This window comes from Thamnophis sirtalis, unplaced genomic scaffold, assembly GCF_051295495.1.
Source record: "Thamnophis sirtalis isolate CommonGarterSnake01/CBP01778 unplaced genomic scaffold, rThaSir2_p1.2 scaffold_8, whole genome shotgun sequence".
NCBI classification, from domain to species: Eukaryota; Metazoa; Chordata; class Lepidosauria; order Squamata; family Natricidae; genus Thamnophis; species Thamnophis sirtalis.
The window spans coordinates 78,074,685-78,096,697 of NW_028261388.1; the positions used below are offsets into that span (position 1 = coordinate 78,074,685).

At 40.2% G+C, this 22,013-nt stretch overlaps 1 protein-coding gene across 2 annotated transcripts in view; it reads left to right on the forward strand.

Annotated features, from left to right (window-relative positions):
• The window catches only part of ANKS6 (ankyrin repeat and sterile alpha motif domain containing 6), a 38,120-nt gene that overhangs the window by 9,838 nt on the left and 6,269 nt on the right, over nt 1–22,013 (forward strand). The window contains exons 5-13 of one of the 2 annotated variants that reach the window (XM_087721953.1): nt 1,446–1,552; nt 1,639–1,778; nt 2,765–2,969; nt 4,628–4,677; nt 9,923–10,099; nt 11,159–11,324; nt 14,019–14,185; nt 17,129–17,318; nt 19,324–19,391. In XM_087721953.1, the coding sequence (XP_087578079.1) occupies nt 1,446–1,552; nt 1,639–1,778; nt 2,765–2,969; nt 4,628–4,677; nt 9,923–10,099; nt 11,159–11,324; nt 14,019–14,185; nt 17,129–17,318; nt 19,324–19,391 (1,270 nt within the window). Of the gene's footprint in view, nt 1–1,445; nt 1,553–1,638; nt 1,779–2,764; nt 2,970–4,627; nt 4,678–9,922; nt 10,100–11,158; nt 11,325–14,018; nt 14,186–17,119; nt 17,319–19,323; nt 19,392–22,013 lie in introns of both variants that reach the window. The other variant, XM_087721952.1, reaches the window with a different exon arrangement.

Sequence of the window (22,013 nt, forward strand, 5' to 3'; positions counted from 1 at the left end):
TGTTCCTATTTGTAGGGGTTCTCATTGTATATATTTCTTTATTCAAATGCACTAAACATAATTGCTGAGGTTTGTGAAGACTGAATTTGTATGACACAATCACAAATCAGCCAGTTACTTTTAGTCTACATGAATCCAACCTGTATGGTTATTGTTTGGGGTTCTGTGAAGCCTGAAAATTGAGTTAAATGAGGAAGCCGGGCTTCAATTAATCAAGAATAAATGTGTCCAGTGAATGTAAGCCGCCGAGTGTCCCAAGGGAGTGGGCGGCATACAAATCTTATTAAATAAACAAACAATTAAACAAACGTAGTCATCAGCTATCAAGCTGTTTAGGCCAAGTGAAAATGCATTGTTTAAAACTGGAAGAATGCAGTGCAGAATCTTTGTTGAAGCAGCTTTAAGGGATCTTGTAAAATTGCAGTTAAAATCTTAAGAGTATTTCTGGTAAGTAAAAATCATTGGATAGTGGTTGATTGGAAATAGATCGATCTATAATCAGAAAATTCTTTTTATTTTTATAGATGAGGGGTACTGTAAGTTATAAACATCAGATTGGACAAGCAACATGTTAAGCAAGCTATAGAATTATTGATGATAATTGAGTTGAAATGCAGATGAAGCACTAAGTGGCTGGATCTCTTTACTTAGTACAAGAACCAGGTACAGCTGGTCTTCGACTTACAACGACAACTGAGCCCAAAATTTCAGTTGCTAAGCAAGACAGTTATTAAGTGAATGTATGACTCTTCTTGCCACAGGTGTTAAGTGAATCACTGCATTTGTTAAGTTAGTAATATGGTTGCTATGTGAAGCTGGCTTCCCCGTTGATTTTGCTTGTTGGGAGGTTGCAAAAGGGGATCACATGACCCCGGGGACACTGCAAATAGCAATAGCAATAGCAGTTAGACTTATATACCGCTTCATAGGGCTTTCAGCCCTCTCTAAGCGGTTTACAGAGTCAGCATATCGCCCCCAACAACAATCCCGGTCCTCATTTTACCCACCTCGGAAGGATGGAAGGCTGAGTCAACCTTGAGCCGGTGGGATTTGAACAGCCGAACTGCAGAACTGCAGTCAGCTGAAGTAGCCTGCAGTGCTGCACTCTAACCACTGCGCCACCTCGGCTTTTTTTAACATCAGTTTAACTGTCATAAACATCAGCCAGTTGCCAAGCCGCTGAATTTTGTTCATGTGACTATGGAGACGCTGCGACAGTTGTTAGTGTGCAAAACAATCGCGTCCCTTTTTTCAGTGCCACTGTAACTTCAAACAGTCACTTAAGCGAATGGTTGTAAATTGGGGACTACCTCTATAAAGAGCAGAAATCAGCAATGGTTTAAGAGGGATTAGAGGTAGGAAGAAGTCACCTCTTTCGAGCAACACCTTCTGATATAATCTGTCTTTAACATAGTTATGTAGCTTATATTCTGTTTTATTTAAAGAAATAAAGAAGTGGTTAAGTATTTATTAAATCAAGGAGCTGATGTCAACCTGCGTGCTAAAAACGGATATACAGCCTTTGACCTGATAATGCTGCTGAATGACCCAGGTATTTCTGTGTGCTTATCTCGTATATCAATAGTCTTTCTGTAGTTAGAATAGAAACACTTTACCAAAACTGTGTGAATTTTGCAGATGCCGAACTGGTCCGGCTGTTGGCTTCCGCGTGCATGCAAGAAAAGAGTAAGCAGAGTAGCAAAGTAAATGCACCCTTTTCCAGAAACAAGCAGCCCATAGGTATTCCGTTGTTGCCAGATGACAAGGGAGGATTGAAGGTATAAGCAATAATATATTTGCCTTTTCAGTGAATCTTTGTTTTGAACAGAAGTCTGACAGCAGGCTTCAGCAGCTTTCTATTCTGCCAGTTTGGGGGACAATTTCAGAGTTTTTAAAGAGAAAGTTCCTTCTTTTTCTATGTCACTGTTCATTTCATTGCCGCTGGCTCTTAGCTAAGGCTTTTTCATTCACATCAGAGGTGGGTTCCTACCAGTTCGCACCAGTTCGCTAGAACCGGTTCGTCAAATCTACCGAACCGGTTAGAAGAGGTTCCACCAGTGGACCCGGAAAGCAGGCCACACCTACAGAAGAGGTTCCAAAAATTTTTGAAACCCACCACTGACACACACACACAGACAGACAAACTCACACATAGACTCACACAGAGAGGGAAAGAGAAAGGAAGGAAGAAAGAAAAAAAGAAAAAAGAAAGAAAAAGTGAGAGAGATATGAAAGAAAAAAGGAAAAAGGGACAGAGAGACAAAAGGAAGGAAAGAGAGAGAGAGAAAGAGAGAGAGAGAGAGAGGAAGGAAGGAAGGAAAGAGAGAGAGAGAGAGAGAGAGGAAGGAAGGAAGGAAGGAAGGAAGGAAGGAAGGAAGGAAGGAAGGAAGGAAGGAAAAAAGAAAGAAAAGTGAGAGAGAGATGAAAGAAAAAAAGGAAAAAGGGGCAGAGAGACAAAAGGAAGGAAAGAGAGAGAGAGAAAGAAAGAAAACACATGGCCGGCAAGCCACTCCCACAAGGTCACATGGCCAGCAAGCCACTCCCACAAAGGAGGCCACACCCACAGAGTAGGTTCGAAAAATTTTTGAAACCCACCACTGATTCACATGAACATTAGTCAGAGGAAAGGAAGGACAGAGGAATGTTTTCCAAGTTTCTGTAGATTTCTTAAACTTAATTATTAATTTATTTCAAATCAGTGTCCTAATTATCACCCATAGTTATATGTCTAAGGAAAACAACAGAGTTATATTTTCTTTTCTAGTCATGGTGGAACAGAATGTCCAACCGATTTCGCAAATTGAAGATGACCCAAACCTTAAATCATGGATTTTCCATGAATCAATCTATACCTTTTCCAGAAGAATCAAAATCCCCATTTGACTGCACGATGAAGGCTGCGTTACAAAATGATAATACCGTAAACCATGATGCCACTACAGCTTGGGCAACAAAAAGCAAGTCTAATGGTAATAAGTATTAACTATTACCAACGTTTTGTGCATTTGTATATCTGTATGTGCCCCCGTGCATAATAAAACAGATTTATAGTTTAGATTAATGGGAGATTTGGACATTCTTTTTAACAGATTTTGATGTACTTAATCGACAATGCAAAACATTTGAATGGGCACTCCACAAAGCATTTTAGCACATACACCCATTCACAGCAGCTGAAGTTTCTGCAATTTTGCAGTTATTTCAAAGATTATCCAAACTTTTTGTGTGTATAGATGCAAGGACAGCCACTACATCTAACTGGTCATGGAAATATTTTCTGCGCACACAGGTACATGTACAAAAAACTAGGAACAATTTTCAGTTGGGCAGTCCTTCCAGAGAACATACTGTTTTAAAGTTTCTACGGTGGGTGGGTCACTAATTACCTTGCCTCTTGAGATTCCCCTTTCAAATGTTTATGAATGTTTACATGAAAACCTGTTAAACAGTTGGGAATTATTAGGTTATTGAATAATAAATATTTTCATAACAATGTGACTAGCTTATAAACAATGGAAACTGGTTGCCAGAAAATTCTAATTATTTGCTGCCATCTAATCATAATTGCTGCCATTATTGATTTTTGTAACCTAGATATGATAACCTTATAACTTTTCTTGAATTTGGAGTGCAGGTACAAAAATGTAGAGATAAAGATTGAAGTCTGTGAGTGGCTTAATAGCACATAATACTACATAAGCATGGGTCCCATTAGTTCCTTGTTTCGAGGATGTTGAAAATCCCATGTAAGATCAGGACACATCTATTAGTAACTGTTCTGACCCCCTCCTCCGTCCAGTAAGGAAAGCCGAGACAAGCTTAATGAGAATGTCCTTTAATAACAAGACCAGAATCTCGGTGGCTGAAAGCCAAGTAAACAAACAGATAAGGACCTTGGCAGCAAGTCCGACAAACCTTGGCAGCAATTCAGACAAACTCTGGCAGCAATCCAGCCTGCCAAGTTTGTTTCTCTGTAGTCAAAGCGTTGACTTCTGCAAGAAGGGCGTGGCACAAGCAGTCTTTTTTATAGTCTGGAGAGGAGCCTAATGACCATCAGCTGAGCGTAATTACCTCCTGTAATTACGTCGTTGTTCTTGACACCGAGTAGCTCTTCGACGGCGTGCATCCCAGAACAACTCACTGTTGGTTTCTGGATCACTCTCCCTTGTCTCCTCCCCACTGATCCAAGGCTCAGGCGCCACCTGGTGGCCAACCAGTCTCTCTGCGCCCTGCTCGGAGTCGGAACCCTGTCCAGGGTCCTCCACATCCTGCAGGGCCGACTCATAGGGTCCCTCGCTGTCGGAGTCTGGTGGCAGCTCCAACGGCTCCTGCTGGGCCACGACAAGTAACTATGTACTTTTAAAAGCAATAGAGATGAAAAGAGAACTCCTGCATATTTAGGGCTGTAGAAGATTTCTGTATATATTTTTAAATGATATTTTTAATGCATATATGAGCATAGGAATTCATAGAATACAGTGAATTGCATTCTTAATTGAATTGAGTCATTATATTACTAGGAGAAATTGTGGTGGCATGTAATATATGCTCCTTTTTTTGAACAAGGATTATTTTGTAGGTTTACAATGGCACAATTAACATTGGTGTGGGTATGTTTTCCCTTCAGTTATTCACCCTGGCAAGACTGGAAAAGATGATGATTTTCTGACCACAGTGGTAAGTCAGCTTATGCAGCTACCATAACCTACAGTATCAATTGTTGGCAAACTGACCAGTAACTTTGTACAAAAGGGAACCACTAGCCCTGTTCAAGCATTCCCTTTAAGTCTTCAGTTCAACTTATGAGGAACGATGAACGTCCCCTCCCCTTAAAGTGTCAGTTCTTTGCCACGTGAGGAAACAAGGCGAACCAGGTGATAAAATTGACTATACAATGACACTTGGAACTCTATTGATGCAGAGTATGATAATAGAACCTTGAAAGCCCATGGAGTTTCTCTATCCCCATCTTATACCCAAGAGAATCTAGATAGGACAGTTATCAGCTTCCTTCTCACCCCTTCGTCTCTATCAGATCTAAGCTAGTTTTTAGTAATTGCCCTTGTGTTCCTTCTTAAAGGTTGTCTCCATGCTTTTCTATAGCTAGTTGCGGGTAGTCTTTGTTTAGTGACCTGTCCTCCGCCCAGTAACGAAAACCGAGACACACTTAATGAGAATGTCCTTTAATAGCAAGACCAGACTCTCGGTAGCTGAAAGCCAAGTAAACAAGCAGATAAGGACCTTGGCAGCAAGTCCGACAAACCTTGGCAGCAATTCAGACAAACTCTGGCAGCAATCCAGCCTGCCAAGTTAGTTTCTCTTTAGTCAAAGCGTTGACTTCTGCAAGAAGGGCGTGGCACAAGCAGTCTTTTTTATAGTCTGGAGAGGAGCCTAATGACATCAGCTGAGCGTAATTACTGTAATTACATAATTCTTCTTGACACCGAGTGGCTCTTCGACGGCGTGCATCCCGGAACAATTCACTGTTGGTTTCTGGATCACTCTCCCTTGTCTCCTACCCAGGCGCCACCTGGTGGCCAACCATTCTCTCTGCGCCCTGGTCGGAGTCGGAACCCTGTCCAGGGCCCTCCACAGGGTCGACTCATAGGGCCCCTCGCTGTCGGAATCTGGTGGCAGCTCCAACGGCTTCTGTTGGGCCACAAGAGTGACCACAGTTGGAACCAACAACGGTTCTTAAATGGTTACTAAGTGAAATCATGAACACATTTATGTTCTTACTTCAGCCTTTCTTTGCTTTACAGATAGGTAGTTGTCTTAAATATAAGGATTAGTCACAAAATTATTTTTATTACTATCATAGCTGCAAACAGTGGCTAAACGAGGCAGTCTCTAATGAGGATTATCTTTACACTGTTTATATATATGTGGAACTGTGTCTTTGCTTACAAATATATAATGTGTAGCCGAGCTCCAAATCCAATAGTGGTAGATATCAGCTTACACGAGCCGAGGTGGCGCAGTGGTTAGAGTGCAGTATTGCAGCCACTTCAGCTGACTGTTATCTGCAGTTCGGCGGTTCAAATCTCACCGGCTCAAGGTTGACTCAGCCTTCCATCCTCCCGAGGTGGGTGAAATGAGGACCCAGACTGTGGGGCCAATATGCTGACTCTGTAAACTGCTTAGAGAGGGCTGAAAGCCCTATGAAGCGGTATGTAAGTCTAACTGCTATTGCTATTTTGTATATCATGAGGTTCCCTATTACAGTTTGTCATGATTTAATCACGGAGACTACTTACAATCACTAGAATAGGGAAGGGAGGATGGGGATTGGTTACCATTCCTTGAACATTTGATTGGATATTAATATTATGTCAACATTAATATGTTAATAGAGGCCTTCACCCTGACATGGATAGACATTGGCTAAAATGATGATGATTAACATATTGTTAGCATTTTAACAAGACTAGTGGTTTCTTCGTATCTACTATTATTCCAATAGTGAAATAGCAGCGACATCATTTTGTTGAAGAGGCATATAAAATATAGTATTGTTTTCTATAATTAGAATAAGAAGCAACTGTATGCTTCAGATTGTTTGGAATGGAACAGTTATGGTTTCCCAAGGCATTTCTTCAATTGTGCATTGTGATACTGTTAAGAAGCAAACAGACTTATGGCTGCAAATCGTGAGGAAAAGAATGCTGCTGTTCCTTGAATTAACATGGACTAAATAAAAAAATGGTTGGCCCTTCCTTTCTATCAGTATATGAGAAATTGCTTTGGAAACGTTCAATTAGGAAGTGTCCTGAACAGTTACTTCAGCGTGGGGAAATTAAATGCCAGGAGCTACAAAAGCATAATTTCAAGGCTTGGAATCTGTAATGATTGTATTTGGAAAAATCCAGTTCCCAATGCTGAATTTAATCAATACCGGATTGAAAGATGTCTTCCAAGCAATCATTGAGTAAATGAATGCGAAATGACTTCAGTTCTGGGAATTAGGAGGATGCTCTTGAAAATGATAAAAGTGGATGGTTTTTTTAGTGCTTGGGTTTGTAGAAAACCTAGTTCAACTGATAGGCGTTGCAGAATAATGTCTCGGATTCAGTGGTAGGATTCAATCGGTTCGCACCTATTCGGGAGAACCGGTTGTTAACTTTCTAAGCAGTTCGGAGAACCGGTTGTTGGAAGAAATCTCCTTTTGGGTTTTTTCCCACTTTACAGGGCTAATCCTGTAAGGAAGGTAGGAAGGAAACATCCTGGTGTTTCTAGCCTCATCTTTATTGCCCTGCTTACAGAAACTGCCTTTCCAGTTAACCCTCATTACCTTGTAACAGCTAAGGTCCATAGATGTGAGTGACGTTGAGTTGAGCACCCACCCAGTCAAATGACCACTGAGCCATGCCTACCCAGATGGTCATTAGGGCAGAGAACCGGTTGTTAAATTATTTGAATCCCACCACTGCTCGGATTGGTGTGTGTATGTATGTATGTATGTATGTATGTGTGTGTGTGTGTGTGTGTGTATATATATATATATATATATATATATATATATATATATATATATATATATATATATATATATATATATATATATATATATATATATATATATATATATAGGGTGTGTGTGTGTGTGTGTGTGTATGTGTGTGTTCTAATTTATTTTATACAGAAAGGTACTATAAAATGAACTACTAAGCAAAATAGATACGTCATATAAAAGTTATGACAGCTAAAATTAGTAGAAATGTTTGCTTTTAATTATTGCTTAACTAAATAATATTATTGAACTCTGACCCTTCCTAAACTTCCACCAATATAACTGGAGAAATGTTGTTCCAAATATGAAGGGTCATGGCCTGCAGATTGAAAAAAAGAGAACATCTTTGTATCTATTAAATCTGTTGCAGGGATCTAAGGGTAAGGATATTGTAGGTGCTGTTGGTTAAAAGAGAGGAGTACAAAATTTTCTTGTACAGGAAATCTTCAACTTAAGACCATTCGTTTTAACAATGATTACAATGGCCTTGGAAAAAATGATTTACAATCTATTTTAACGATAGTCAAATAAATCCTGCAGGTGTGTGATTGAAATTCAGGCATTTGGCTAACTGTTCACATTTACAACTGCTTGCAATGTCCTGAAATTACACGTTCACAATTTGTGACTTTCCCAGCCAGTTTCCGCCAATTGGTGAAGCCATATTTGCTTAATAATTTGCCTTAATGGTAAAAACCGTCATAAAATTGGGTCTAGTCAAGTGATGTCTTACTTAATGACTGCATTGCTTAGCAACCAAAGTTTCGGTCCCAGGTTTCGGTCCCAGATTGAAGACTACCTGATCAGGATTTCAGACATGTCACAGGAAGACCAATACGGAAGGAAATTAAATAAAATGCTAAATAGATAGTGATGTCCAAACTTCACTAAGGAAAAATAAATAAAATGAAACGAAGTAGAATGCCTTGAAAATAAATAAAAAAATAGGAAACTCAATTTATCAAAAGTTACTTGGGACTTGAGCATTCAACTAAGAAAAGTACTACTTCAGAGAGAAAAGGTTGATAATGGCTCAAAGGTGAAAAAAATGAAAGTGTTTCTTTTAGTTGTTTGTTTTAGTAAGTATAATAAAGTTGAAAAGGCTAAGACTTGGAGCAGAAACCAGAGTAAACTAAAAGAAAAAAAGTGTTTCTGTATGGAGCTGTAATTGTTTTCAATTCACCGTGTCATTTAATTTTTTTTCTTTTCTATTTTACCCCTTTGATTCTCTCAAATTCTTCAATTTGATTTTTAATTGTGGATTAAAAACCTATCGGGCAGAAACCTCCCCAGATAGTTATTGCTTATTGTAGAGGTTTGATGCAAACTTAGGCTTAATCAGCTTCACTTCTTTTTTTTTAATTTTATTAACAAACATGTAAAATACACACACACAAAAATTAGACATACACAACATTTATACAATACAGTACGAACAAGAACTTCCCGTTTTCTATAATAGCAATCATCAATCGATACCGCTCACCTTATATTATTTCCCCTTCTATTGTATTTCATTTGGCTTTCACCATTCTTAACCCTCTTATTTTACTCATAACTATTATTTTTGAGTTTCGTTATATTCTTTCATTGATTTTTGTTCCTTTCCTCCATCCACTTATACCATTTATCCCATATCTGGTAGAATTCTGATTCTTCCTTTCCCTGGATTTCTTTAGTTAGTTTATCCATTTCGACACAGTCCATAACCTTTCTTATTATTTATAGCAGTTAGCAATAGCAGTTACACTTATATACCGCTTCATAGGGCTTTCAGCCCTCTCTAAGCGGTTTTACAGAGTCAGCATATTGCCCCCAACAACAATCCGGGTCCTCATTTTACCCACCTCGGAAGGATGGAAGGCTGAGTCATCCCTGAGCCGGTGAGATTTGAACAGCCGAACTGCAGAACTGCAGTCAGCTGAAGTAGCCTGCAGTGCTGCATTTAACCACTGCGCCACCTCGGCTCTTTTATTTCATCTTCGCTTTGGATTAATTTGTTTTTCCATTTCTGGGCAAAGGCAATCCTTGCCGCCGTAATTATATGTAGTATTAAATACTGGATTTCTTTTTTGTATTTCACAGACATAATTCCTAATTTTAAAAAATTTCAGGTTTCCATTCTATTTTAACTCCTGTTATTGCCTCCAGCCAATTTTTGATCCTTTTCCAAAAAATTTTTGCTTCCTCAGAGGTCCACCATAAATGGTAATATGTTCCGTGTATTGATTCGCATTTCCAGCATTTTGGGGAGGTGTTTGTTAAAATTTTATTCAGCTTCACTTTTATATGATTAATTTATATTCAACGATGCATGTAAATGCTATTTAGGAACTAACTATATTCTTATTAGTGTTGCAATGAAAGATCTTATGTGTTGAAATTTTTATTCCTTTTTTTCCCCCCGGTCAGTTAAGAAGCGGGGCTCCATTTACACGGTTGCCCAATGACAAATTGAAAGCTGTTATTCCACCTTTCTTGCCGCCTTCGAGTTTTGAGTTGTGGAATTCTGATAGAACACAGAACAAAGAACAAACAAGACTTGGCTTTCCACACAGATCTACAAGTATTGACAATACCACTGATAAAGTAAGAGACTTATTTAAAGTTTTATTTAAAGTTTAATAGTCAACTTTCTGGGTTCCTTAAATACATTGTTTGTTTATCTATAAATTAAAATTGTGTTTTGAAATTTGACTATAATTTATTTTTACCATTTATTTATTACTGACCGTATTTGGCACCCACCCTGGATACAATCCTGGAGGTTGCACAACAGTGTAAAAAGAAATCAAAGATAATATAACTAATATGCATGTATAAAAGTACTCCCATATGTCATTCTGTGCTATTGTCTTGGATTCTTTTAAAATGGTTATTCTTGTCATTAGTAAAATGGTTCCACCACAAAACCGCGGTAGACTAAAGCGCGCTCGACGAAAGCGCGTACCTGACTTCATCACAGCGCGATGAAAACATCACGCTGTGAGCGGTAAAGTTAAAATTAACGCGAAAATCTTACTCTAACCCCCCCAAACCTAACCCTAAACCTAACCCTAAACCTAACCCTTAACCTAACCCTAAACCTAACCCTAACGCTTAACGTAACCCTAAACCTAACCCTAACCCTTAACCTAACCCTAACCCTAAACCTAACCCTTACCTTTACGTGAATCGGCTTGCTTTAAAAGCGCTTTTTAAAGCGCCCTTTTTTCTCCGCGGTCGTATTTGTCGCGCTGCTGATGACGTCAGGTACGCGCTTTAATTGGGCGCGCTTTAGTGGACCGCGGTTTTGTCGTGCCACGTAGTAAAATAAGTGCAGAAATTTGGACTGTAAAATTACAAAGACAATGGCATTTGATGATCCATTTATAGTTAGATGTGAGAAAGATTTCACTATCAATCCCCAAACTTTTTAAATGATTTGGCATTTCTCCAAGGTTTAATTCAGAATTCTTAACTATCATGATATTTTGTCTGTCAATGTAACTGCAAAACGAGCTTCATGAATGCATATGTTTTGCAACTTATTTTTATTATTCTACAGTTTACTCCTTTTGTTTTGTTGAATGCTTAAAACTGTGTCAAAATGAATTTATTTTATTAATATTTGTAGAAAAAAAAGTTACTTAAACTGTATTTTTCCAGACATCCTTAAGCAGAGGTAGTAGACCAATTAAACTATCCACTTTTGCAAGAAGGCCTCCAACTCCCAGCAATTCAAGTAATTTCAACCATTCGCCTCATTCTTCTGGTGGATCCAGCAGCGTAGGAGGAGTTAGCCGGCATGGTGGAGAACTGCATAATAAATCAGGTATCTAGACATTTTAAAAGTAAAAATATATAAATTTAAATATAATAATATAGGAGAGGGCTAGGCAGTACTTTGAAGGCCAAAAGGTGCTTTGAAGTAAGTGTAAATCAGGGGTGGGTTTCAGCCAGTTCTAACCGGTACGCTAGAACCCGTTCGTGAAATTGAGCGTATGTTTCAGAACCCGTTCCTCCGGTGGCATAGTACCAGAATGCTTGGCTTGCTCCACCCGCCCGACGCAATCTCCTTCATTCTCCATCTGCCTCATTTACTCGTTCGGGCAGCAGAGAACGAAAGGAGATTGCGTAGCCGAGGGCAAAGGAACCTGCAGCCTCCTTCATTCAAACATTTAGGCAGTGGGGGGGGACACTTTCTCACACACCTTCTTTCTTTCTCCAAACGCGTGCGAGAAAGTCCCCCCCCCCCATTGCCCAAACGTGTCACGGAACTGCGCCGCGAGGTAAGGTCTTGGGAGAATCCTTCCGTCCCCCTCCAGAGAGCCCATGCCGAAAGAGAGGAGGCGGGCTGGTTTGAATGCGGTCGAGCGGGCAATTTAGTGGCCCGCCTTCTTTGCTAGTTAGCAATAGCAATAGGAGTTAGACTTATATACCGCTTCATAGGGCTATGAAGCGGTGTATAAGTCTATGCTATTGCTATCATGTGACTGCGAGATACTGTGACTGTCGCAACTGCAGGCCAAGTGCCAAGCATCCACATTGCCATCGTGACCGTGGGGATGCTGCAGTGGCAGCAGCTACAAGGGCTGGTCAAACGTCTCCTCACCATTTGGCACCATTGTAGCTTTGAATGGTCATTGAATGGGTGGTCCTTAATTGAATATCTGTATAAAGCTCTTATCTAATTAACTCATGTGGTGGTGAACACTGGCAGAATTATAACCAACACAAATTCTAAAACCCAAGAGAGGCACTCTATTAGGGTAGTTGTTTTAAATGTTGTTACAATTTATTTTTGCCCAAAGCTGCTTGTAGCTATATGTCAGGGGTGGGTTCCTGCCAGTTCTAAGCTCTTCTATAGAAGAGGTCCCACAAATCTACAGTGCTGTTTAGAACCGGTTCCAGCTCCTTCCCCACCCCGACCGTCCGCACATCATCAAGATGAAGAGCGAGAGGAGGAATTCTGGGAGTTGAAGTCCACAAGTCTTAAAGCTGTCAAGTTTGAACACCTCTGGTTTTTTTTTTACTAAAGGGTTAGGGGTGCGAGGGTCTTGTAACTTGACAGCTTTAAGACTTGCGTGCTTCAAATGCCAGAATGTCTGAGCCAACATGACTGGAGGAGGAATTCTGGGAGTTGAAGTCCACAAGTCTTAAAGCTGTCAAGTTTGAACACCCCTGGGTTTTTTTTCCCTAAAGGGTTAGGGGTGCAAGGGTCTTGTAACTTGACAGCTTTAAGACTTGAGTGCTTCAAATGCCAGAGTTTCTGAGCCAACATTTTGGTTGCTAAGCAAGAGCGTTGTTAAGTGAGTTTCACCACATTTTACAAGTTGGTCACGCTCACCCAGTCACATGGCCATCAAGCCACTCCCACCTGGTCACATGGCTGACAAGCCACTCCCTCAAAGCAGGCCACACCTACAGAAGAGGTTCTAAAAAAATTTGAAACCCACCACCGCTACATGTGTACCCCTTTTTTTCTTATTTTCAAGCAAGCATGCTTTTGAAAGAGACACGGAATAATCTGTTTTTCCTTTTTTTAAAAAATCTGATGGGCTTATGTGTTTCTTATGACAGTAAAATGGAAGCCAAGTGGACCACAGAAGAAGTTTTTTCTTTCTGCTAGGCTGGCGACCAAATAAATTGATAGACGCAAGTTGACATTGTGTCGTTTAATTAATATGGGGAAGAAAAGAGGCTGGCCTTTTTATTTAGAGCAACGTGCAGCCATAAATTATACAGTATTTGCCTTTTTAGACCGTTGTTTCTATACGCCCTGGTAACTGCTGATAACCTTCTCTTCAAGCCTTGCTCATCCTTAATTTTATCCAACTCGGTCATTGTTGGCTTCTTATCTCTCAAACCTGGTGTTTCTGTTCTGGATCTGAATCTATCTTGCACTTGGAGCTGTAAATTCTGCCTTGGGTTATGACACATTGTTAGACAATAGTTAAAATACATCTCCTACATACATACCAGTGGTGGGTTGCTAATCCCGTTCCAACCGGTTCGGTTGGAACGGGGCCGGCGGCGTCCTCGTGCACGCGCGCAGTTCACGCATGCGTCTTAGCGCCTGCGCGATGCTCCAGCTGCTCGCGGAGACTCGCGCAGGCGCTGTATGTGCCATCCAGCTGCTCGCGGAGAATTGCGTAGGCGCTATATGTGCCATGCGCCTGCGTGGAAGCGCAGAAGCCTTCAAAGACCGGTAAGGAGCGCGGGCGGGCAGGTGGGCCGTTCGCCGTTCCCGGAAATTACTTACTTTCGGGTTCGCCGACCAACCGGTTCGCGGGGGCCGCCACGAACTGGTTGAAACCCACCCCTGATACATATATACAATTGGGCTGCCATTACTATCTCAAATAGTACATTTCAGTTACATCTTTAAAATAATACCTTTTAAATTAAAAGGCACCTTTCTTAAGCTGTTTTAATGCCACTTGTTAAAACATTTTGTTTTTTTTTTAAATTAGAAGAATAAAGTGTGGTATGTTACAATTTAAAATATCTTCCTATCTATTTTAAGGTGGGAGCGCGGATAGCGTTTTATCTCAAATTGCAGCTCAAAGGAAAAAAGCTGCTGGCATATCTGAACCAAAACCAAGTCAACAGCCAAATATAGGAGGCTTAATTTCATCTTCTACTCCTGATGTGGAAAATGCACAGACCATTGGAAATGGACATATTCTTAAGGTTACGTTTATTATTCTTATCTCAAAACTACTAAACAAGCATGCATTGTAATTGTTTTTTTTAAAAAAATATATATAAAATATATTTCTGAGGTTAAATGTAACTCTGCCGTATGATTATGTGCGTGTTCTGACCCCCTCCTCCGTCCAGTAACAAATGCCGAGACAAGTTTAACTGGAATGCACTTTATTAGCAAGACACCAAAACCTCAGTGGCTGAAAGCCAAGCATAACAACAGATAAGGACCTTGGCAGCAACTCAGACAAGCTTCGGCAGCAATCCAGCCTGCCAAGCTACTTCCAAAAGTTCTCCAACTTTTAGTCAATGTGTTGCCTTCTGCAAGAGGGGCGTGTGCACAAGCAGCCTTTTTATAGTATGGAGAGGAGCCTAATGACCACCAGCTGAGTGCAATTACCTCCTGTAACTGCGCAACTGTTCCTGATGCCTAGTAGCTCTGCATCCAGGAACAACTCACTGCCAATGTCCGGCTCACTCTCCCTTGTCTCTTCCCCACTGGTCCAAGGCTCAGGTGCCTCCTGGTGGCCAACCAGCCTCTCTGCACCCTGCTCAGAGTCGGAACCCTGTCCAGGGTTCTCCACATCCTCCAGAGCCGACTCAGAGGGCCCCTCGCTGTCGGAGTCTGGTGGCAGCTCCAACGGCACCTGCTGGGCCACAACATATGTGTGTGTGTGTGTGTGTGTGTGTGTGTGTGTGTGTGTGTGTACATACATACATACATACATACGTATGTGTGTGTGTGTTTTTTTTTTATTTGTGCTGATAAATAAATAAAGGGAGACTAGTATAGATCTATTTCAAGCTATTTAGCTCCCATCAGCTAGCCATACCCTTACTGGGATTCAAACCTGTTCCAACATAACTCTGGAACGCCTTGAGCAATTAAAACCAAACTTGATACACAGATGATTTACTCTCTGGAGAAAAACACTGTGGGGGTAAGACACCCCTAACGCCCCCCTCGGGGGGGGGGTGTTCTGTTAAGATACAGCTGTTGTGCCTTAAAATGGCTTATATTGTACCGCCGTAAAATGGTTTCTACTGTACAGCGCGGTGGGGTTGCCATAGTAATGGCTTCACAGTCCTCCACAAGGGGGCTCCCTCTGGTAAGGGGGAAAATCTAACATTAGAAATTACGTTTGGTTCAGACATTTCCCCCCTATAAATAAATACCTAGGCAATGCCGGGTTATGAGCTAGTGTGAAATATAATTCTATTCTAAGCATAAGGGAATAGTTCTTGCTGTGGAACATAATTTATCATTTTCCATCAATATTATATGCGTAGGAAAAAAATCAAAATGTATTTCTTATTCTTGGATGAACAGAGGCATTTCTATAGCTTTTTTTTTAAATAAATGGCTACCAGAAAGATAGTATTTGAAAAAAGTAAGATCTTCGTTGCTATGTTATATCCAGGCTCCTCACAGCCTCCCCGCTCCCAAATGTTACAGAGCTTTTAGAATTGGAAAAAATAATGCATATCGTTTTTTTGATACTGTATTTTTTGAGCATACATCAAAAGAGAAAGAAAAGCAGGTATTTGCTGGAATATAAATCAATGTTTAATTACATAAATTACATTGCATAAATTCTGGTATCATACGTTATAGCAATACATTAAAAATGGGAAGAAGCAGTTCCAGGAAATAGTTTGCACGGTTGCCTCCAGTTACAAATTTTCAGTTAATTATGTATGTTTTACTTCCAATGATAGATCAGCTGTGAGATAAGCTATATTTTCTATTTGTGTTCCGTAAATGCAAAATATTTAAAATGAGCGGACTTCTTGAGCTCCTAAGAATAAATAATCGATATGGGCTTTTCTGGCACTAATCCATAAAGGAAGCTGAGGATATCGAAGCTTCCAGTTTTTCAGCAAATATTTTTTGTAGTGTTCTCACTACTATCTAAGCAGAAGTCTCTGTTTTCCAGTACTCAGAATAGCTGAGTCCTCCTGGACCCACAGCTGACTTTTGAACACCATTTGTCAGCTGTGACCAGGGGGGCATTTGCCCAGGTTCGCCTGGTGCACCAGTTGCGTCCCTACCTGAACCGGGAGGCTCTCACAACAGTCACTCGTGCCCTTGTGACCTCTAGGCTGGAATACTGCAATGTGCTCTACATGGGGCTGCCCTTGAAGAGTATTCGGCGACTTCAGCTAGTCCAGAATGCGGCCGCGCGAGCGATTGTGGGTGCACCTCGTTTCACCCACATAACACCTATCCTCCGCGAGCTGCACTGGCTACCTGTTGATCTCCGGATACGCTTCAAGGTGCTAGTTGTCACCTATAAAGCCCTTCATGGTATTGGATCTGGGTACTTGAGAGACCGCCTACTGCCAATTACCTCCACTCGACCAATTAGATCCCACAGGTTAGGCCTCCTCCGAGTTCCATCAGCCAGTCAATGTCGACTGGCAACTACGCGGAGGAAAGCCTTCTCTGTGGCAGCTCCGACCCTATGGAACGAACTCCCCGTGGAGATTCGTACCCTCACCACCCTCCAGACCTTCCGCATAGCCCTTAAAACCTGGCTGTTCCGACAGGCCTGGGGCTAAAGAGCTGTTGCCCCCCCCCCTCGAATGGTATGACTGTCGTGTGTTTTAAATTATGCATTGTTATGTGTCCTTTTTTAATTTTTTGTCTGTATCCCCCTTCCCTGGTTTGAGTTGTGAGCCGCCCTGAGTCCCCTTCGGGGGAAAAGGGCAGCATATAAATATAATAAACAAACAAACAAACAAACAAAGTCTCTGTTTTCCAGTACTCAGAATAGCTTATTACTAATTGCTACATTTTAATGTTCATTGATATAATTTACATAGAGAGAAATACCCAATAGATGTGCTTACTTAAACTGTTTCTTTTTTTGTAAGTGACATATTTTAGTAACAGGAAAGTTTCTATATTTTTGCTAGGTAAAACAGAAATTGGATGTGAACCAAAAACCTCCTTCTGAGAATTCTTCTACATCTAAAAGCACGTCCCCAACGCTCACGCCATCGCCATCTCCATTACCATCCCCCAAGAGACAAAGTGCAGACTCTTCGCTTTCTTCTTCTCACAGGCAAGGGAAAAGCAGTGGTGGCTCCAGCAGTGGGACTTTAACGGATGAAGGTAAGATATGGGTGGCCCAGTGGTTAGAATGCAGTACTGCAGGTTAATTCTGCTGACAGCAGTTCGACGGTTCGATTCTCACCAGCTCAAGGTTGACTCAGCCTTCCATTCTTCAGAGGTTTGTAAAATGAGGACACAGATTGTTGAGGGCAATATGCTGACGCTGTAAAATTCTTAGAGAGGGCTGTAAAGCACTGTGAAGTGGTACATAAGTCTAAGTGCTATTGCTATTGTTGTACATAATTGGCAATACCAAAGAGTTTTGTTGGATGACACCATTTCAGAATGTATTTTAGTCTCTTGGGTACAAACACTGGATGTTTATTCTGAGTAGGGTAGGCCACAGAGGTGGGTTCCTACCAGTTCGCACCTATTCAGTAGAACCGGTTCGTCAAATCTACCGAACCGGTTAGAAGAGGTTCCACCAGTGGACCCGGAAAGCAGGCCACACCTACAGAAGAGGTTCCAAAATTTTTTGAAACCCACCACTGGTGGGTGTGTAATGTCCCACAGTTATCTACGCATTAATAATGATCTAGTAATATTTCCTTATACATTTTAGGGACCTTTCCTTACATAATTGGCGTTTTCTTTCATATTTTTGGATTTCTAATTTCTGTTTCCATTAGTTAGCAATTGCTAAAACAAATCCCACGTAAAAAAAGTATTCAAAGCCTTCTTGATTTTAATTGTCAACTTATTTATTCATGCACATTGTAATATTTATTCATTTACATATCTCTGTTTTTCCACTATTGTGCAAACACAATTCCAGCAGCTGCTAACATTTGTAAAATTAAATATATATTATACTCCCTTTCAAATAGCCAACAAAATATTTCTGGTTTTAATTCCATATCTTGCTTTATGATTGCTTCTAACCACTAACTTCTGAATAGCTACTTGGACCGACCTAAGTACTAATTCATAATTTCATATCCGGTCACATGGGCGGCAAGCCACTCCCATCTGGTCACATGGGCAGCAAGCCACTCCCATCCGGTCACATGGGTGGCAACCCGCTCCCACAAAGGAGGCCACACCCACAGAGTAGGTGCCAACAATTTTTGAAACCCACCACTGGTAGGCCATCACTGTGACTTATTTTTATTCTTGGGACAGAAGGTCCACATCTAAACTCATGCTCCGGATGCTATGTTTAATTAGTAATATATTTTCTCTCATCACTTTTGAGCAATACCTTCTACGCAACTTACATAGGGAAGGTAAGAGATGTAATTGTGGTCTGCTCAAAACTGTTCAAGAAAAGAAGGAAATTGTGGCAATTGGGGAAGGAAGGCATGTGAAGAAGAAACTGGGCAGGCCTGAAAATCAACATTGCTTTTGGATGATAAGGCACAAACCATTCAAAACCACCAATGTTTCTTGCACTTGAACTAGGCAAAATTTGGATGGGCAGTTAAACTCCCATTTGGCAGTATACAACGAAAACCTATTTTATCTCCCAGAGAAGAGAATGCTTGTGTTCTTCTGTTCGTATGTGGAAATCTGCTGTATATTTAGATAGCAAAATGGGGGGAAATGAAATGGTAACAACATCCAGAATGGAGGTGGTAAAATGCACAAGATACATTTCTTTTAAATCACCTTTTGTACCTACCCTATTTTCACATTGTGAATGTGATATATACTCTGTTATAATGATTGTTTATTTAAAAGACATGTCTGGCTGCTCATCTTAAGAAACACAACTCTGGGTGGCTCACAACAGCAGTTGAAAACCAGAAACTAGAAAAAGATGGGTTCATTGACTTGTTATATCTGGAATAAGCAAACCATCTTGATTTTGTTCTGTGTCTGTTACAGTAGTATATCATACAGATTACAGGAATTATCTTGTCCAGAATGTTAGACAGCAGGCTTCTTTTCACTTCCATCTTGATTTTCATACTGGGTCAAGTATAACTACGCAACATTATTTTACAATTCTTATAATACAATTAACATAAATTAAAACATTTATTTTTCCCCCCTTAATTTAAAGATGAACTTACAGGCATCCTGAAAAAACTCTCTCTTGAAAAGTACCAGCCTATCTTTGAAGAGCAGGAGGTAAATCTTTTTTTTTTTCTCTCTCCAAACTTTACTGCTGGAAACTTGGGAAAACTTGGGTTGCATATAATAGCACTGCAAGAATTACTTTTTTAAAAAAAATATTGATTTGTTTCATCAAAACGTAATTTCAAAATTTATCATCTGTTTTCTTCAGAAACTGCAGAACACAATAATCCCCTCTACAAAGATGGTGATGTTGTATCTGTGGTCCGTCTTAATCCTAGTCAAATCTGTTAAGCTTTTAATTCTGCAAATAACATTTGGTTTCTGTTTAATCCTATGCAGAAAATGTGGGACTAGTTTGGAACGGCCTTTACTTTTTAAAATGTATTCATAGGCAGTCCTATCAATCATATCTATAGATATTTTTTTTTTAAAAAAATATTTTTTTAGTATATTTTATTTTCATTTTCATACGCTCACATATATACACCATACAGTATTAAACAATAATTGCATCAATTCCTCTTGTCGACAATGCCCCAGAAAATAAAAGCCCAATATACCTCTTCCATTCTCCATACACCTCTTTCTTCCACCACCCTCCAACTTTCTATCTTCCCTCCATCATCCCCCTCTACCCTACTTCCCCTCGCCCTCTACCACTCCTCTCTCCAGATCCGCTCCCCCCACTTCCCTTTCGCCTCCCCCCCACCCTCTCTCCCATCCCTCTCTACCCATCTTTCTTCTTTCCTACTCCTCCTCCCCTCGGTGTATTTCCACTATATGTTAATGTATTTGGCTTATCCTATTTTTAAAGAAAAATTAGAGAAAAAAAGTATACATGTGAAGTCACATTGCATTGAGATTTAACCCATCGTGTCTAGCCTAATATATATCCCTCCCTCCCTTCACCCTCCCGCCCGACCCCCCTCCTCCTTCTCCCCCCCCCCCCCGACTTCCCAGAACCCGTACACGGTAGAGATTTTTAACAAACACAGTCTAAAATCTATTGAGAAAAAAGAAATAAAGAAATTAATAACATCTCTACGTTGATCTTAGCTTCTTCTTGCTAAGCTCAAACAATTTAAATCATTCCTGATCTTAAGCATAGGCTAACTGGAATTTCTTGGTCCCGTATTTATTTTGTATATAGTCATAGATATTTAGATACTATAGTATATAGATATTTTGTTTTGATGGAGCTAGATTTGGAACATTGTAGTAACTACCCGATTAACTCAAGGGCTGTGGATAACCTGAATCCCTCACTCATTCTTTCGGCAGCCAGCATAACCTCTGGAGTGGAAGAGAGGGAGAAAAAGATAAAATCTTTCATCTCTTCAGGATCCTTCTGGGGGAGGGGTGTGTATGGGTGTGGGTATAGGTGTGTGATTCTCTCTAAGTGTACATTTATGTATGTGTCTATATCTGTATCTATGGTATATCTATTTTAGAACTTATATCATTTTTCTTTTAAATTCAACCATTCTTGGAAATAGCATACATTTATTACATAGCTACAGAGGTGACTTTTCCAGGAACAATGGCTCCTAAAAACTTATGTCTCAAAAAGAAATATGTCATTTTTCTAGGTCAGTGCCCCCAAAATTTAAGTATACATGTTTAAGGTTATGTACATACTTGGAAAATGTATATGACTAAACAAGTAAATTTGAATGGTAACAATAATACATAAAACTATATTAATAAGAAATCAATATGAAGCAGTCCAAATGCCATGAAGAATGATGATCAAGCCATATCCAAGCCTTCTTTAAACAAAAGAGAACTACCAGAGGACTGGAAAAGAGCTTGCATGGTTCCCATCTTCAACAAGGGGGGAAAGGGGGAAATGGATCCAGGATACTACAGACCAATCCAGCCTGACAAAATTACCTGGGAAGATCTTGGAAAAGATAATAAAGCAACAGATCTGCAAACATCTAGAAGCAAGTAAAGTTTCAACAGAAAGCCAACATGGGTTTGTCAAAAATGGATCATGCCAAACAAATTTTATTTTGGTTGTTTTTGACAAAGTGACTAAATTAGCGGACTAGCAAAATGATGTGGACATAGTGTACTTCAATTTCAGTAAGGCATTTGACAGCCTATTGATAATTTAGAAAAATGTGGGATAGACAACATCACCACCAGATAGATTCCTAACAAAAATGCAGTCCACCTATAGTCGTTAATAGAACTACATCTACATGGAGGGAATAGCAATAGCAGTTAGACTTATATACCGCTTCATAGGGCTTTCAGCCCTCTCTAAGCGGTTTACAGAGTCAGCATATCACCCCCACAGTCTGGGTCCTCATTTCACCTACCTCGGAAGGATGGAAGGATGGGTTAACCTTGAGCCAGTGAGATTAGAACCGCTGAACTGCAGATAACAGTCAGCTGTAGTGGCCTTCAGTACTGCACCCAAGCTTTGGGTACTCCAAGCTTTAGGTACCCCAAGCTTTGTTTTAGGCCCAGTACTCTTCAATATCTTCATAAACAATTTAGATAAGGGAATAGAAAGAGAACTCATCAAATTTGCAGATAACACCAAGACAGCACTCAAGATCCTGAAGGATCTCGACAGACTTGAACACTGAACGCTAACCTAGAGAAATAAAATTCAACAGTGACAAAAGTAAGGTTTTACATTTAGGCAAGAAAAACTAAATG